Genomic DNA, 19019 nt, shown 5'->3' with positions numbered 1-19019 from the left:
TTTCCCAAGCCGGACTTTAATGATGTACAGTGGGCCATCGTTTACTAGGAACAACAATAGGGCATAATTCACTGTGCACCGCTCCCGCCCAGTCCAGAAGCTGAACGAAATCACTGAACCAAATTGCAAATGAAACAGTTGATTCATGGATTCATAAGATGTTCAACTCACTATTTAATTAAGCACATTTTTTGCTACGGTGTTAGTTTTAAGTCATTTGCAGTTCGTTAAAGTTTGATTTGCTTTTATCGTACTTTTATCAAAGTAGTGCTAAAACATATCGCTCACTGCATAGTCAATAACATAGAAGTGCCTCGTAGAAGCGCAGTCGTATTGCGGGCCAGATAAGTTATTGCTATGTTGTGCTGTCAGAAACAATAAAAAAAAAACAAGTGTAAATTAAAAATTTATAACACCCCCGACAAGTGAAGGTTACAGTAACTAGAAAAGAGCTGACAACTTTCAAACGGCTAAACCGATTTTCTTGAATTATAGCTAAGAACACTCTCGATCAAGCCACCTTTCAAACAAAAAAACTAAATTAAAATCGATTCATTAGTTTAGGAGCTACAATGCCACAGACAGATACACAGATACACACGTCAAACTTATAACACCCCTCTTTTTGGGTCGGGGGTTAAAAACCAGACAAGTTCGAGTTGAACTCGTGTAGAGAAAGTTCCTTACGGTGAATATGTCAGTCAGAAGTGTGTATAAAGAGATTTACCATGTTATTTTAAGACTAAGACTTCCTATAAGTTTTCCTTTAATGATTAAGCAAAGAACCATTTTCTGTATTTTTTTAGGGTTCCGTACCTAAAAGGGAAAAAGGAACCCTTATAAAGAACTTGTGAAAAAGTAAAAGAAAAACCTACATACTTACCTTATTTATTTCTGCGCTATCTAGTACTTTGCCATATTTTATTTTGGCTATAAACTTGAAGTGCTAGTGAGTTCGTCGCTAGAATATCAATGGAAGCGATAAATTTTAGTTGTAGGTATTTCAAATGAATTTTAACAAGATTTTGATTGCATTGGGCACTTGAAATAATATTGAAAGTTGCAATTTCAATCACTGTCTGTATACAAATCCACTTGTATTGACACGGGAGTGTTGGGACTCGGACACTTGGTATTCACCCTGCAATTCACAGCTACGGAGTATTCCGCTTACAGCAACTCTGCACGGAGAATCTCTAACAACACTCATAAAGAGAAAGGGACTTTCAGACAAGTGTTTAGTACATGAAGTCATCTTGCGCTCTATAAATGCAATACTAACTTTTATTAATAGAATCGGATTTTGACTGATATAACAATTAAATTTATGACTTATTTTTACAGTAAACTAATCTAATATGTTACAGTAATCTGGTAAACCACAGACACAGATTAGTTTTAGAACCTGTCCACAAAATTCAATTGAGTTTGATTGGTTAATATCAAAATGAGAACCGAACTACATTTATATACGCTAGGGAGCGCGAAAATTCTCTTAAAGTTTGGCTTTAGACTTTAACCAGTGATTAAATGTAATGCCTTGTTATGGGAGTTAAACGCTTGTTAGTATGTGATAGAACAATCATTTCCATTAACACTCTGTTAAACCATTTGATGTGATGTTAAATTAACAAACAGAGTATTGTGAAATCGGGTATGAACATCATAGATCTTTTGTCACACATCTGTTACACCAAATTTGAAATATTGGTTTACGAGTGCATTTCAATTCCGATCTCCATTTTGATAGCGATTCTTCCATTGATAAAAGCGAATCTGCAGCTTGGACACTTGTTATTCATCCTCACATCCAATAGTGCGCAGTCATGTCACTGGAATCGTGCATAGTGAATAAGCAAAGTGCCATATCGATCAGGCCGGGCTATGAAAAATCAAAACCTAGCAAGTGACTCTGAATCAAATATTTGAGAGACAAAAACTCACACTTTATTACCAATTCATTTCAAAACTATGAATTACGGTGCCTTGAGAAGACTTCTAAAGCATATTTACGATGGTTAGCTTAATAATAGTAAGTATCAATTATAATACCTACTTAATGTGAGTAGGTGAGCACTATTAATGATCACTTTAACTAGCCGCAATATATGCAATATCACTATATGTATTGCCAAATTGCCAGTGGCAAGATTTTGAATTTGCACAGCAAAAGCTCCTTTGACTATTTTTAGACTTTTAGCTAAACAAATGTTTCGAAGACGACAGTACGAATTTGGAAATTGGATTACCTATGTCTGGACACTAAAGGTTTCGTTGATACTAAATCAATACTGAATACTTTAGTGGGTAGCGCTACAATAAAAGCTCTTCCAGTTCCCAGTTTAAAACCAAAATAATATAATATTAGCAAAGCAAAAAAAAGTTTTTTTGACCTATCTGCTGGTTTATTCGCTGTTCATATAAAAACTGATCAGTGGCGAGTCAGTACACATATAAAGTTCCGTAGGCAAGCTAGTCGCTAAAAACTTTAATGGTCATTATTTTGTAACCGGTAATTTATTTCGAAAAACGTCTACATAATCATAATGATTTTAGGATATCTATCTTACGAGGTACCACTCGAAGGGTAAACAAACATTTTTTCCGCTTCTATTTTTGTGTTCCTTTGAGTAGCGGTAACAGGTTTCTGTAAATGTGCTAAATTTAAAATTTACAATTTTTAAAGTTTATTTTTAAAATAGTCATAGCAAATAGACAGACGAACAGATAAACTTACGAATATAGTCGCACTACAAAGGTGCCTTTTACCATTTTAATACGGAACTCTGAAAGAAGTTATTCTTATCGATTCATGTATCCGTTCAAATGAGTCATTAATTATTATTTTCTTAGAAGTCTTGTTTATCCAGTCACATACTGAGATCTCGTGGGCGTTATCCCGAGGAAAATTCCTCTTTTTATACTATGAAAACTTTAATTAGTATACCACCTACAGAATTCTGACTACTTGTAGACATTAATAGAAAATATGGTACTTATCTACTATTTGTAAACTGGGATAGCGTGGCACAGATCTGTATGACGCCAAGGCATGCTTCTTTACCACTTTTATACCTATTTTAAATTCTATGAATTCTACCTTAAATGCGTAATACTCAGTTATTTTAACAATACCAATTCACCAGTCATAAGGGACACAAAACAATTAATTTGTCCAACCCTGAATATATACAATGTTTATACCTAGGTGTATAGGCATGTGTGCCGACATTTCGACGTGGCGACATTTGCTCTGGTGTTTCAATTGACCCGTTTGGGGTCACCACGGCTGTCGCTTCCAACAAACGTGTATCGAACCTTTCTATTTTCCTCTTTTACACTCACAATATATTGAAATACCAACAAGTATTCACCTACGATTCATCCACGTAGTGTCAGGTTTTTAAAAATTTTGTAGGTTTTTTTCTCCGTGGTAAAAGTAGCCTAGAAAGTGCTGAATATTGGAAAAACAGGTCAAGTATGTTTCCGACTCCATTTTCATGTAGAGCCACCCTGAAAATTAATTTAATTTGATTTCTAAATCAATATTTGGGTTCATGTCAATGTTTTACACCAAGCATCAAAATTTGAGGTTTGTAACTCATTTCGTCTATGAGCTAGAGACCTGTGACATAATCCGTACAGATAGTCGGACGGACGGACGGACAGACCGATAGACAGACAGTAGAGTGACATTAATAGGGTTCCGCTTTTACTCTTTGGGTACGGAACCCATAATCATACGGAACGGATAAATTTATTAAAAGTCTGACAATACAGTTTTTTTAGATTTCCAAATTAATTGCAATTAAGCATGTCAGTGACGCAAAAATTACTCATCCCAAAATTTCCCAACGTAGAAACATCTAAAGATGTTTTCACTTCTGTAAATGATCGGTTCAGTAGGATAGGATGAATATTGCAAGAAAAAAATCACATGCAATAACAATTTTTCGATGAAATGCCATGATATCCGCCAAACTCTATTTTAATCGGTTTTTTATTTATTTATTCGCGTATGTGTTTGTATTTTTAGCACACTTTTCACTTTCAAGTTTGCCTTTTGATATTTTCGAATGATGGAAATATTTAATTCGGATCGAATAGTTTTTACAGGTGTGGTACCTATAGAATATCACTTAGTTTTATAAACACAACTAGCTGATACCCGCGACTTCGTTCGCGTGGATGTAGGTTTTTTAAAATTCCCGTGGGAACTCTTTGATTTTCCGGGATAAAAAGTAGCCTATGTGCTAATCTAGGGTATAATCTATCTCCATTCTAAATTTCAGCCCAATCCGTCCAGTAGTTTTTGCGTGAAGGAGTGACAAACATACACACACACACACATACAAACTTTCTCCTTTATAATATTAGTGTGATTCATGAGTAGGTTTTTGCGTGGCGCTTCCAAAATCGATGGTTGTTGCTTTAGAAATAATTTGTTTTAATGTAGGTTTATCTGTAAAGATTGAGTAGGCACACTGATTTTATCACAAAAAAAAAAGATATGGACACGTAAAGAGAAAGTTTTTAAAAAGATCTGTTGATAAGATATTACAGGATATTTTTCAGAATTTTCTGAACTTTATAGCCCCCTCTTTTATGTCAAAATGTAAACGTATTTTTAATCATCTATGAAATAACAACACAAACCGCGAAAATCTTTTTGAAAATCTTCATAATAAACTCGTTCTACAGTTGGGATAGTGTATTTTCTCGAATAGATAGCTGAGGGCGTCAATATTCTACGTGACCAGTGCCTCGTGTCGTGTCCAAGGAAACATGTGTCGGAAGTGAGGACTATCTATTTGCTCATAGAATAGCCATGGTTGAATTATTTGTAGACACATCTAGTGGAAGATTGGATCTACATTGACTCTGCTTCAATATAATACTCTAAGTTGCATTACCAGAGTGAACTTGAGTGAGGAAACTTTCGATTTGAACCTGAATCGACGACTGGAAAACGTTAAACTTTTCAGGAACAGAAATAGAGAAGAGAGTCGCATCTGATAATAATTTAGTATAATTTAATAGATTAGTTAGCATGGTAGGTACTCGTAACACAACGACGAATAAAAATGCATAAGATATTTTTAACACTTTTTAGTGTTACGTCTCATCGCTGCTCATCTGTTCTAATGTATATCAAAATAGTAAAGTTATATGTGCTGAAAGAGTTAATAGGATATTATTAGTATAAAATGAGTTTGATACATTTTTAACGACGGATAAACGGGATACAATGCTTTTAATCGTCGTAATCAGTACGTGTCTGTATTTTAATAGGAGTATCTTCACATTAAGGTAAATCGAAATGAGCGCAATCGCTTTCCGTATCGTGCAGGCGATCTGTTAATTTATTGTTGTTTTATCGAGTTTTATCGACATTACACAGTACATGTAAATACATACAATAAAATTAAATATAAAACTTTTTCCATTACTAGGGCCCAATAAAAATATTATATTTTATTTAATGAAACATTCATTATTCCCATAACAGTATTGTTAACTCCAAGCTCTTACCCATAAGGAGGTGGTTATAATATTTTGTAACAATTTTATGAAATTCCAGATGATGATCATGGTTTAGGTTTTTAAAAACCCCGTGGGAACTCTTTTATTTTCCTGGATAAAAGTAGCCTTTGCCACTCTCCAGGTTTTTCGCTATACTCATGCAAAAAAATCACGTCGATCCGTTTCTCCGTTGCAACGTGATTGAAAGATAAACATACAAACCTACAAATAAACATACTTTCGCATTTATAATATCATAAGAATGATTATGAATTAATAATACACTTATTATTTGCGAAAAACTACTCAATAGGTTATTGATAAATTGAATTGATTAACAATTAACAATAATCTTTCTTTTCTAGCCCTAGGTCTGGAACCGGACTTTCTCTACCCGCTGGAGAACGTCACCATAGCCCAGGGGAGGGACGCAACCTTCACGTGCGTGGTGAATAACCTTGGTGGTTATAGGGTGAGTGGCGACTCCGCCACCGCCAGGGTGTGTATCAAAACATTTCACTACAGCTATACCGAATAGACGAGCACCTCCACTCAGCACCTGATTTTGAGATCTATAATTGTACGTCTGGATATCCGGGGGCATGATTTATTCAGATACCCAAATTGATTTTCAGCGATTCCGATTGCAATAGAGTGAGAGGAATAGTAATGAGGGAACTTCCTTAACAAGAATCTTAAAGATCTTTTAAATTCTAGATAACTAACTGTTTGTATTGTTTTGTTTTACAAAAATCAGTTTGTACGATAAATGCAAAATATACCTTTGTACTTTTTCACTACGAGCCAGTATTCGACTTTGATTCATTATTTTTATTCTTAAATATACCGACAGAATCTTAGTGAAATCCATCCTCAAAATTAAATCCTTAAAACTATTGAATAAAAGTTAATCAATTATCTGTTATCATCATATTCTTTATGTACCTATATAATTAAGTACCAAAACAACTCCCTGACTAGAAACTGTCGAACTCGTAATAGGAAACGCTGAACTAAACAAAATAGAACAAATTCAATATTTCTGCTATGTGAATGTGAACTTCTGTGAACCACTTAAAATAAAGTCCTTAATTAAATAAGTAAATAACTAAAATGTAGAGTTCGACGTGATGTGATATCTATTTTATTCTAGTGGTGGTTGCTATCTACAATATATATTATGTATTAACAAACCTGTGTGTCTGTATTTAGATGTTTTTGAAAAATCCTTGATAAAAAATTATTGATGGATTATATATTAATTTTATTCGATAGGTAGTTGCTAAGTACAATATGCAATTATAGATCTCAAAGGATTAGTCTTCTGCACTTAACTTTCACACTTCTTTAGCACACAATCTTCCAGTGCACCTTTTCAACACCCTATAGAAACTATCTCTATCTAGCATAGAGTATAACACCATAAATAAATTTGCACAGTCCGTAAGTTTGTTCACTGTAGCATATAGCTAGATATACGAAGCACAACCTGCACTTACACATACACCTGCACATAGAAGGAAGACTCAAGAATGAAACGGGTTCAAAAGCTCGGCGAAATTCTAAACTGTTCTTGGGTTTTACGGTAATGATGCACAATCACACTTGCTATGTCAATAAAATGTAAGTTTTGGAGCATGTACCAAATTGCACTGCACTATTCCACCCTGAAAACTAATTCTAATTATGTTGTGTTAATTTTCTATGATTTTCAACATTCATGAGCTTAATTCAATATAATAAATAGTATAAACATAATGTTTACTGGTAGTCTGACTCAAAATAAAACAAAAACAAAAAATGTTAAGGAATGAGGAAAGAGTTATAAATTCATTGGAAGAAATCGTACTATTTTGGCTGTTCTTTATTAAATTAGTCGAATCAACAATTATTACTTATAGAATAGAAATAGAAAAATGTTTATCCTAGGCTCTGTATGCCTAGGTAGGTAACCTAAGCGGTGAAGGCAATATAAAGAAACATATAATTTAGTAGCTGATTCCCAGTGAATCTAAAATCAGTTGCAAACTTACCAAAAACACCGAAAGTTGGTTACGTAAACTCAGTCGAAACACATTTCGTAAATAGATAGCATCAACACACATTCGATTTAATGCCCTCGCAAAGCCATGAAGCAGGCGGGAATGTTGTGTGCATTCGGATATCAATAATTAATTTGCAAAGCGAAACCGCTAATCCACTACGAGGCTATTCCATTTAGGCAAGAACTTGCGAAACGGTCACTTTACGAAATTAAAATAAAGCCAGGACAAACCCCCTTAGTCCCCGTTCAATCATTTCGAGAGGCACTGCTCTCGGTTGTCCCCACAGTTAATCTACATCAGGTTTAATATCGGTGAAATATTCGATTTTATGTCGCATGCGAATTACAATTTTACTTTTATTGGGATTGCAATTTTTGCGAACTACAAGCTCTGACAAATTTTAGTAAAAATCCGTCAAAACTCGCTTAATTAAACAGGCCGAAGTAATTTGTTGATACGTTACTTAAGAAAATTCTTTAAAAAAATCTATTTTTAACCATAGACTGATAGATCCCACCAAAAACATTTCATGTAAAAAGGTAGCCAAGACTCACAAGTTCATAATGTTTTCACTGTTAAAAAGTTATGAGATCTCTAGTAGAGCCAAGCCCCTAGCTGAGCTTAGATTTGTGCTGGCCATGGGACCTATCCCAAGTCCAAAGTAATATAGCTCTTAAATGTTCTTGACTGTATCAAATTTATAACAATAAATAACAAATCACTCTACTTACAAGCTCTGATTCTACAAACCCTACATCTTGGTAAAAAAAGGACGGCTTGGCCGTATTTTATCAAGATTCTATTCTATTCTATTCTATTCTAAAATAGGCAAAATATACAATTTTTGCAGTTTCCACCTCAGTACCTGTCGAATTTTTCTAACAGTGTAAGCAGCAGAGCTGAGTTTACCATCAAGTGTTGATATGTGGGTGTTCCATAGAAGCTTTGCATCTAACATTATACCGAGAAACACGGGGTTCTCCTTTATTTTCAACATATGATTATTTATCAATGAATTTATGTCATTTAAGGTCCTGGTATTGGGGAGTGTGAATTCAACACACTTAGATTTCTTTGCATTTGGAAGTAAATTGTTAGCAATAAATCAGAGAGTGACCTGTGATATGGCATTACATATAGTATACATTGTCAAAAATTATAATATTAAAGCTGTGCATATTGCGTGAGGAATAGGTTGCAAGAGAGTTGCAACTTGCAGGGTTTGATGCATGCGCTATTGCCAGCAAGCATGAGACATATTTTTATCTACAGGCAACGTCTGAGTAGGTAATGCATACGTCTAACGCAAGTTGAAATGTACCAGTGTATTTAGTTAGACCTATCGACAAGTTTGGAGTTGGGTACAGTCTAAATGTGGCCCGTGTGTTTAGACTGTCAGTTTCTGTCAGTTTCACGTGTCGTCCCCCGCACTTCACCACCCCGCTTGCACAAATCGAGACAGCACGAAATTTTCAAGATTTCTGGGTGTAATTTCTGGTTTTCGTAGTTCCCACATAATTATAACAATATAAAATATATAACGATAATTTTTTTACTACATAATATTCATTAAATTTTCTAGGTCTGTGGTTTTTCCAAATTTCATTAAATTGCTTCGTTGTCTAGAAAAACGAGCACAAAGTTGGGCCTTTTTTTAAAGAAAAATACAAATCTTTGAGCCCCTGTAATTTTAAAACTACATATTTTTAGAAAAATCTAAAACACCACAGACACAGATATTAGTTTCTAGACTATGTCTGCAAAATTTCATGGACTTTGGTTGCTTAATATTCAAATGAAATGGGAACTACGATTGTATGGAGTAAGTGACGGAGAGAGCCCTGTTAAATATCAAATAATAATACTAACAAAAAAAAGCTTCCGATATTTTCACAAATGGCATATTTCAATTTAATAAATTCCCACTCGTCGTGATGGTTTTATTAAAATTTTATTTGCAAGCGATCTTATTTCAAACGACTATGCCAACTCAACTGGGGACGAAATTGCACAATCCTACAATTTCTCTTTTTCCGATACAATCATTTATACCCCACTCCCCAGTGGATAACCGAGACCGAACAGTCTTCCAAGGAATAGGTCACTCGATTTCCTAACCGTTACGGTCCTCGAATAAATATCATCCGTGTTTGCTTTCCGTACCGATCACACACAGTAATTACAGCCACGGTAATATCTTTAAGTCCCAAGAGTCTAAAACTGATAATAAAGCATTAATGTGAATAGATATCCGATATTCCGTGTGTAATAATAATATGTTACATAACCACATTTGGTATTTCTTCTCTAATAGGGTCTTTCGTGTCTCCACCTACCTATCTATGTAGCTATTTTAAAAATATATTACTGACTAATTACACCTCTTATCATTGGTAATTGTAAACTATTTATTACAAGCACAATCCACTGTCTGATATGTTTGTGATTTTGCTAAATGGAATTCATTGGATGAATATGATAATAAAGTATACGAGTGAGCTAAAATAAATTTATCCATACAATAAATAACCATTTTAGAATTGATAACTCGCATACATACAATAGTACCTAATTTATGTGTGATTATTTTTGTTGAGATTTTTTTAACAACAATAAACACTGATCATGATACAAAAACATAATAAATTACATTACGTCGATATGCACCGCTGGTATGGATGAGTTTGAAAAATGGTAACTATTAAAGTTATTTTATCAATACACAATTTTATATATTTTTCTTTCATTTTTAAAGAGTTTAACGTAATTTAAAAAAAAATTGAAACGTCAGTTTGTTTACTTTTCAAACCTGTAACAAAACCACGAGCGAACTACTGGAAATGGGCATCTTTCAGAACCACTATTAAATATTATTACTAGTAATAATGTGGGATTATTTTATAGTTTATTATTTTTCCACGATTGCAAAAAAAAAATTGGCAGTAAAACTTGGAAAAAGACTCTCGGACGGAATAGTTTACGAAAATCGTTGCATTGACTAATACAAACATTATAATAATATATTATATTATAGTATAGTTAAATTGAGAAAAAATATCCTACGATTCTCAACATTTGCCGCGTACGCTTGGCTATTATAACGTTACACATAGTTTGAATTTTTTTTTATAAATTCAATGTCATAGCTGATAATATCAGGAATTTCTATGACATTGAATTTATAAAAACATTTTATACTCACAGGTTTGAAAAGTAATTATTATAGTTACTTTATTTATTTATATTACTATATTATTATTTTCACTAGTGATTTTAATTTAATACCTAAGTCTAGGCGCACACGTCATAATTTAATGATTGACCAGTCGACACTTCGGAATTATAAATTAAAGTTTGGATTATAAAATTTTCCGTTGATTTCCCAATCTTGCGTGAGCATTCCCATACATCATCATTGTTCACGATTAATTTGGTACGTGCACGCGTAGGCTTAGTGTAGATGTGTTTACTTTAGTCACGTAAAGTGCACAAATTAGTGTTTAATGCACACGCACTATACGAAATTAGGATTGTGTAGTCCTTTCTGATAGCACCAAACTTTCTGTAGCACACACTTTCTTGCACCTAACTATATTGACAATATTCCATGTTTTTGTATTCCCCTATTTAATTTAAGAAAAAAAGAACTCTTATCAGTTATATCGTAGCTCTACAAAAAAGAAATACTCGTAGGTATTGATTGATATTTTTTGTAAGAGCAGAAATACTTCATAAAAAATATCTAGTTCAAAGCGTCCACTAAAATCTATCTACAACGCCATATTTTGTGGACGTTTATTCCTTTTTTGTTACGCGCTATGCAGGAAATTAGCTTCTATTGCGATGTCGACGCTTTTGGTAAAGCGGGCAAAACGAGGGCGTTTTCAGTGTACGCCCGCAGTTCGCCTCATAGCTGCGACCAGACGAAAATGTAATTAAAAATTCCGAGAGTATTTTGCGAGTCGCTCGCAACAAGATAGTGTTGCCGGCGCTCGAGGATCGTTGTCATGACTGCCTCTTGGGAAGTATTCGCTTGTAATTAGACTTGTTCGCTCTAAAAGTCTTCATCGCTTACGTTTTTTACAACCGCTAACGTTCTTCCATCAGAGATAATCGGACTTTTATTGTGCTCTTTCGCTGTCCCCGATTTTGTGATTTCGACGTCAGCTTACTCTTCTTTTGTTTTATTGTACTGAAGAATGGTCGGTTATATTCCCTGAGACAGGTAGCATGGATCAAAGCGGACACGAAGGCTATTCTGGCGATACACGAACACGTGATAACGAACAACGCGAGGCTGAGTGTTACGCACAGCGACTTCAACACGTGGACCCTCAACATACGAGGGGTGAAGAGGGAGGACCGAGGACAGTACATGTGCCAAGTTAATACAGATCCGATGAAAATGCAGGTACTTTGCTTAAAGCTTATTAAAAACTTTTACCTTTTTATCCATTGTTGTTAAACGGACAAACAGTGTAAGCCGATTATAGTTGCGAGGTTAATCCAATGTTTTTCCTTTTAACGATTATTTTCCTCTCGGTAAGAGTTAATTTTATATTCCAAGATAATATAGCTAGCTACTGAAAAAGTCATGTAATACGGTATTTTCCTATGTCAAAAATAAATCATTTCTCATTGATTAATTAAATAGAGGGTCTTCCAAAGTACATAAAACCTACGTCCTTTGTTAGTTTTAAGAGCTTCTTCGAAATACTGGCATGTGACGTCACAATGACTTGACGTGCTTTTTTTAGTTTATCGATAAATTTTAAATGGTTATTATACACTTAAAGCTAACAAAGTACGTGGTTTTTAGGTATTTCAGAAGACCCTCTAGTTAATAATTCCTTAGAAATATTTTATTTTTGACACAGGCAAATACCATATTATTATTACCTAAATATCACTTAATTTTTAACGCCAAGGGAAAACCTACATGCCTGTGAGTTCTCTATTGCGGTCTCAAGTCTATGGCCAAGCCCTTCTCATTCTGAGAGGAGACCCGTACTCAGTAGTGAGCCGGCGATGGGTTGATCATGATGTTCAATATAGTTACTTTAGTTTTGAGATTGTGTTGTGTTGTGAATTAGCCACATTGTGAGGGATCCAAAAACTCTCAATAATTAAGTATAATATATCAGTTTTTCTGTATTGTGTTGTGTTTGTTGCAGACAGCATTTCTAGAAGTTGTAATACCTCCTGACATAATCTACGAAGAAACGTCAGGGGACATGATGGTACCAGAGGGGGGATCCGCCAAACTTGTATGCAAAGCGCGCGGATACCCCCCACCCAAAATAGTGTGGAGAAGAGAAGATGGGGGCGATATTATATCTAGAGGTGGACCACAAGGAAAAACTAAAGGTAAACATTTTGTAACTATTATGCATCACTGCCCATATTATTATAAATGCGAAAGTGTGTTTGTTTGTTGATTTGTTGATTTATTGGTTTGTTCTTCAATCACGCCGCAACAGAGTAACGGATGGACGTGATTTCTCGCATGGGTATATGATCTGAAGAATGGCATAGGCTTCTTTTCATCCCGGAAAATCAAAAAGTTCTCACGGGATTTTTAAAAACCTAAATCCACGCGGCCGAAGTCGCGGGCATCAGTTAGTACTTAATAATCATTCACTGACGAAACCTTTCACGAGAAAAAATGGTTGTTCAAACTCTACTATAAATAATTTGAATACGGAAGAAAACTATAACGTCCCTTTTAAAATAAATCATGAAATAACCAGAAATTTATAGGTCTAGAATATCATGCAAATTTTATGAGTAAGCGTTCGCGTGCCTCCCCATTATTAATAAGGTACCTAAGGAAATATATGTTTATGAAGATCGTTATCATTAGTTAAGCGGTTGTGTTCGTTGTTATAACAACAATTTCTGAATGTTATTAAAACATCTTCAAAATAAAATAAAAAAAGTCAGTGGCACCGAAATAAGTGAAAACTTAAATAAATAGGATGAAATACCTGTTTCTATTTTTGGACTTTCACATTAGTCGTAGTGTCAAAAATTAGATTAGGTTTAGTTTTTACATCTATCGACACTCCAATATTAACATTAGCATGTCGGTGATTACCCATCTCAAAATCGCTAAAGAATTATTTTTTTTTGAAAAAATATTAAGGTGTTTTTCAGGAGATAAGTAGGAGATAGCTTTGAATATACATCTTTGTATTCCCAACTTATAAGGAACAATTTAATAAAACATGTAAATTCAACTTCGATTATAATAATATCGAATGCCAAACTTTTAAACGGAAGCTATATAATATGTGAAATCTATAGCATATTCTTAAATTAACATTCCCAATCAATAGCGATTGTTTAATTAAAACTTGAAAACGTGTAGAGTATGCAATCTCATACAAGTTGTACGAGAGAGCCTGACCCCTCAACGAGCTATGCTATGCATATGTTAGGGTGCGATTTCACTAAAGTGGAGCAGAGCGGAGACGTATTCAATAAATTACCAATTAGATTATTTTTCGATAACGTGATATTTACCTCGTAATGTCTTAATAAGCTGATTGATCGAAAATACAAATCTCCGCTCCAATTCAGTGGAAATGCACCCTTAAATGCCAGCCCTTAACTTTCCTTATTTAAAAAAAAAATTATTAGATTAAAATTATTTATTAGAGAAAAATCTAAACCCGCTAAAATCGTTGCATCAATTTTATAGCTGTCACTGGTACGCTCTCGTTTTCAATTTTCCAACAAAGTTCGTTTTCATATAATGTGTAATTTATACCCTTGAAAATAAAAAAACTTAGTACATGAAAGTAAAGTGATTTTAAACGACATTTTTCTTGTTCCAATTTGTAACTTGTCAGAGTATTTAAAAAGCTCACCGATCCGATGTTTAGTGTAAGGATCCATAAACACAGCAGCAACGTATACTTAATTATTTTACCAATATGTTGGATTCATTTTGAGCTGCAAAAATTCAACGTACTTAATTGAACTAATTAAAAAATCGCCATGTAAAATATTCAGAATTATTAATTGCTTTATTTTATACGAGGTACTCGATGCCTTACACTGGTTGTTCTTTAAGCTTCTGAATTTTGGAACAATTGAAATTATGTTGGTACTTAACCATTAATAATACTTATGTAGAAAAACGCTTTAATTTACCTATAGATCTTTAAAAATACCTATTAAAAGAAGTTTAAAAAAAGCAACCCAGCCATACTAATATTATAATTGCGAAAGTTGTATTGTCTATCTGTCTGCTCGCTCTTTACGGCTCATTCGTTTAACCGATTTTGACGAGGCACAAAGATAGCTTGCATACCAGACGGACTTAGGGTATTTATTGTGTCGGGAAATCAAAAATATCCCACGGGATGCTTGAAAACCTCAAATCCACGTGAATGAGGTCGCAGCATCATAATGTTTGGTACAGAGTTAGCTCGCGTCTTGGAGAGAAGCATAGAATACTTTTCATTTCAGAAAATCCAAGAGTTCGGGATTTTCATTAAATCTAAATCCACGCGGATTATGTAGCGGGCATCACCTAGTCAGTAATAAATAAGCTGTAAATCAAAACACAACATCTCGGAAAGTTGCTACTGCCATTCACTCCACCCTTTTCAATCCCGCAGGATTACAATCTCTGGACCACTTCGGAATAATTGCCCACGATTTCATTGGCACTCGGTCAAATAAACAGCTAAATAAAGCGCTGCTGAATGCTGATCATGACATTGGCTTTAAATTTTAAATGATTTTCAGTTAAAACGATTTTTATTTTTACGGAGGAGATATAAGCGTGATCGTTCTGGCTGGTTGAATTGGTATACTTACTTACTTCTCTGGGAGATCTGAAGAAGATCTTGGTCTTTAATACTAGAAGCCACTACTTATGCCTGTTCTTCGCTGCTTCATGTCAATCAGCTCTAGCTATATTCCCTCACTAATAAAGCATGTGATACTTTATTGCTTAAAAGGTGAATAACTTCGAAAAGTTAAAGGGATTGTACCTCGGTCCTGTCGATTGGGAGGCCGACATCTTTAACACTAGACTATTACCCACCACGCCAAAAAAACTATGAATCCTAAATGAAGTACAAACCAAAGAACTTTAAGAAATGAACAGTGAATAAATCAACGCTTAAAATATTCATTATTGAATCTTAGCCGTAAATCAGACCGCAGCACCTCGGGGAGCTCCTATTACCATTCACACCGCCCTTTCGGATCCCGCGAGATTACAATCTCTAGACCGCCAGGGAATAACTCACCTACTTGCTATTGCTATTACAATAAATCTATAATTACTAGACGTACCAAATAGGCAAGTTGCCTCATTCGGAGAAAGCACAGAAGAAAATAAATGAATTCAGCTACAGTGTGAAATATAGATGAGATATTTTAAAAGACACTCTAAAATTGTTCAAAATCTATATACTTAATCACCAAAACTTTTAATCCTAAATGAAATACAAACCAAAGAACTTCAAGAAATGAACAGTGAATAAATCAACGCTTAAAATATTCATTATTGAATCTTAGCCGTAAATCAGACCGCAGCACCTCGGGGAGCTCCTATTACCATTCACACCACCCTTTCTGATCCCGCGGGATTACAACCTCTAGACCGCTCGGGAATAATTACTCACCTACTCATCTACGCTTGGTCAGATAAAATGCTTAGTAAAGTTAGGCCGAGTCTTGCCAAAATAATCGGTGCTTAATTAAGCCTTTTTCATCTGGAGACATTGGTGGTGTTACCACAAAACAGTGTTTTACGTTACACAGTGTTTAAATCTGTTGTTGTCACTTTTGCTTTCATATTATAAAGAGTGACAGTTACAGATTTCTATATAACACTAAACACCGTTTTGTTATAACAGCGTCTCTTGTCTCTCTGTAGTCTGTACTTATCTAGATTAGGACCCGAATAAGAATAGGGCTAGACAAAAACAAAAAAAAAAACAGTCAAGAGCGAGTTGGACTCGCACACGAAGGGTTGCGTACCAGCATACAAGAAATCTCAACCAGTATGATAAAAATTTATCGCACCAACAGCTGTTATCAGTGCTATCTACTTATGATGTGATTTAGTAAACATTTTATTTGGTCGTGACGTTTTTCAGACGTTTTCCTTTACTTGTGCTACGAGTATCAACGGGAAGTACCCTATAGGTTTTGATTCCCTTGGATTATCAGACAGATAGACAGACAACGAAGTAATAAGGGATTTTTCCTTTTGAGGTACGGATTCCTAAAAATCACATAACATTGTTTCCGTTCTTTTTAAAACATTCATTCTCCTTATTGTATAAATCTTAATCTTATTTGCACTCAATTACCTTCTTTTCCCCATTACACGGAATTTAATTATTATTGATACAAAGAACCCTAATTATAGCTACCACTAAAGGGGATTCGTGACGAGTAGCAATTGGAAACTGTACTGACAGGGTGATTAATCGGCAGGTCCTACTTAACCCCACCAGCACTCTGCCCGACTTCTGCCATCAGTCAATTCATTAAGCTAACAAAGTACCACCGGTAATGACTTCCATAGAGAAGCGAACACGGCTATACAACCAAGATTAGAGGATTCTAATTCATTACCAAAGAACCCGTTAATACATCCAAGCGTTGCACAGATAATTAATAGGTAACTACTACCAATATATTATTGTAGTTAGTACAAAGTTTGAATAATGGTTTACCAGTGATCAAACTAGACAGATACTTCATAATTGAAGATACATTCTAAACTTTCTCGAGCACCAGTTTCAAATTACAGCAAGCGAGTCAGCAACAATCAATTTAAATGAAGAAGTCTAATTAAAGAAGCCGTTACAAGTTACCTCCATAAATCTGAACAGGAAACAATACAGGCTATCCATTACAGGCCACAGTTCCAGAATATTCCAATGAGGGAAGTTCGAGGGGTGTCCGACACGACAAATATAGTTTTTCAGCGCAGCCAAGCGGCACTTTCAAATTTGTTATGCCCAAGTTCCTGGGAAGTATGGCATAAATCACTTACAACTTCGAGTAGATTTAAAATACATTATTTGGGCTTCAAAGTTATGATACACGGCCCACTTGCTTGTAAACTAATAAAGACTTACACAAGTTTTTATGAGTTTAAAACAACCAGAACGTTGAAGAGCTACCTTTTGTACTTATCTAAGTAATGTAAATTAGTATTTTCATATTCATTAGTATTATTCATAACACTTGCTCCATTAATGTTCGAAATTACAATAGATTTGTGATTTTATTTTCATCCCTATCAATATTATTAAACATACTTGGACCTAAGTACCTATAGTTATATGTACCTATATACCCGTCTGATTTTATTTTCTTTGAATTTACACCCAGGTACTATCTATTACAAAATCGTAATTAGTCTAACTAAACTCACTCTATCAATAAATAATAATTCGACTTACTAAACTAAACATTCAGTAAATCAACACATTTACATGTAAACACGAAACTTGCTTAACTGATAGAGAAGCAGTGTAAACCGAAAGATATAATTTATATAAAGACACGCGAGTAAAATATACAAGGACTATAATATGAAGAGTCGGTTAAATTAAGCCCCTTAATTTAAATACACAAACATAAGAGTAGATAATAATTGTAATGACAATGACTTCGGTGTATAACAATGGTGTATTTGTCCCTTATTGTTTCACATAAAACATATTCTCCCGGCAACGGCGTGTCGCTCGCCTATTTGTTTCATGTTCTACAAAATTATGTAGATAAGCGAATGAATGGATGAAACTTAGTCTGAGACTGATGAAAATTAACTCCTCCATCCTTCTATTAGACGCTTTTCATCTACCGCTCAAAGTTTCCAACAGATATTATGAATGCTCTACTCTATCTAGAGTTGAATCATTTGACTTCACTAGCTATTGAATTCTATATTTTCAACTAGCAATTCTTGTATATTTAGGCGTATGTATAACAGTTGGTTTCTCAGAAATGGCTCAATCGATTTGGATGATTTTTATATATTTAGAGACTACTTTCTAAGTTTTTGTAAGTAGTGTCATCCCTGAGGTCCGGGTGAATTCAGAGATGAGATGGCTTTTCAGAAGTGGATCAAACGATTTGAATGAAATTTGGCATTTAGATACTGTTTTATTTTCCAAATGTAGAGCTAGATAGGTCTTATCTCCGATTTCCCGCGGGATTTAGAAGATCATTTTAGTGATAAAGCTGCGTTTACATCTTAGCACAATTATTGTCTTCCTTCTTGTTGGTATGTATGATTACTTTATGTTCTATGTTTTGTTACAATAGTTTTGTACTTTTACTGACGATACAATAATATAATAGGATATTTCGCGTTTTTATTCCTATTAAAATGTTTCTGAATTTAAAATTAAACGTCTTTTACTGTCTTGTGCTGTGTGGTTGTAATGGATTGCAACTAAACACTGA

At 34.4% G+C, this 19019-nt stretch overlaps 1 protein-coding gene across 2 annotated transcripts in view; it reads left to right on the top strand.

Moving 5' to 3' along the window:
• Positions 1-19019, top strand: part of LOC123871729 (lachesin) — a 90936-nt gene that overhangs the window by 39150 nt on the left and 32767 nt on the right. The window contains exons 3-5 of one of the 2 annotated variants that reach the window (XM_045915673.1): positions 5889-5995; positions 11794-11979; positions 12743-12935. In XM_045915673.1, coding sequence (XP_045771629.1) covers positions 5889-5995; positions 11794-11979; positions 12743-12935 — 486 coding nt within the window. Of the gene's footprint in view, positions 1-5888; positions 6023-11793; positions 11980-12742; positions 12936-19019 lie in introns of both variants that reach the window. The other variant, XM_045915665.1, reaches the window with a different exon arrangement.

Source organism: Maniola jurtina, chromosome 2 (genome assembly GCF_905333055.1).
Source record: "Maniola jurtina chromosome 2, ilManJurt1.1, whole genome shotgun sequence".
Lineage (NCBI taxonomy): Eukaryota > Metazoa > Arthropoda > Insecta > Lepidoptera > Nymphalidae > Maniola > Maniola jurtina.
This window is presented reverse-complemented; position numbering and strand designations above follow the sequence as displayed.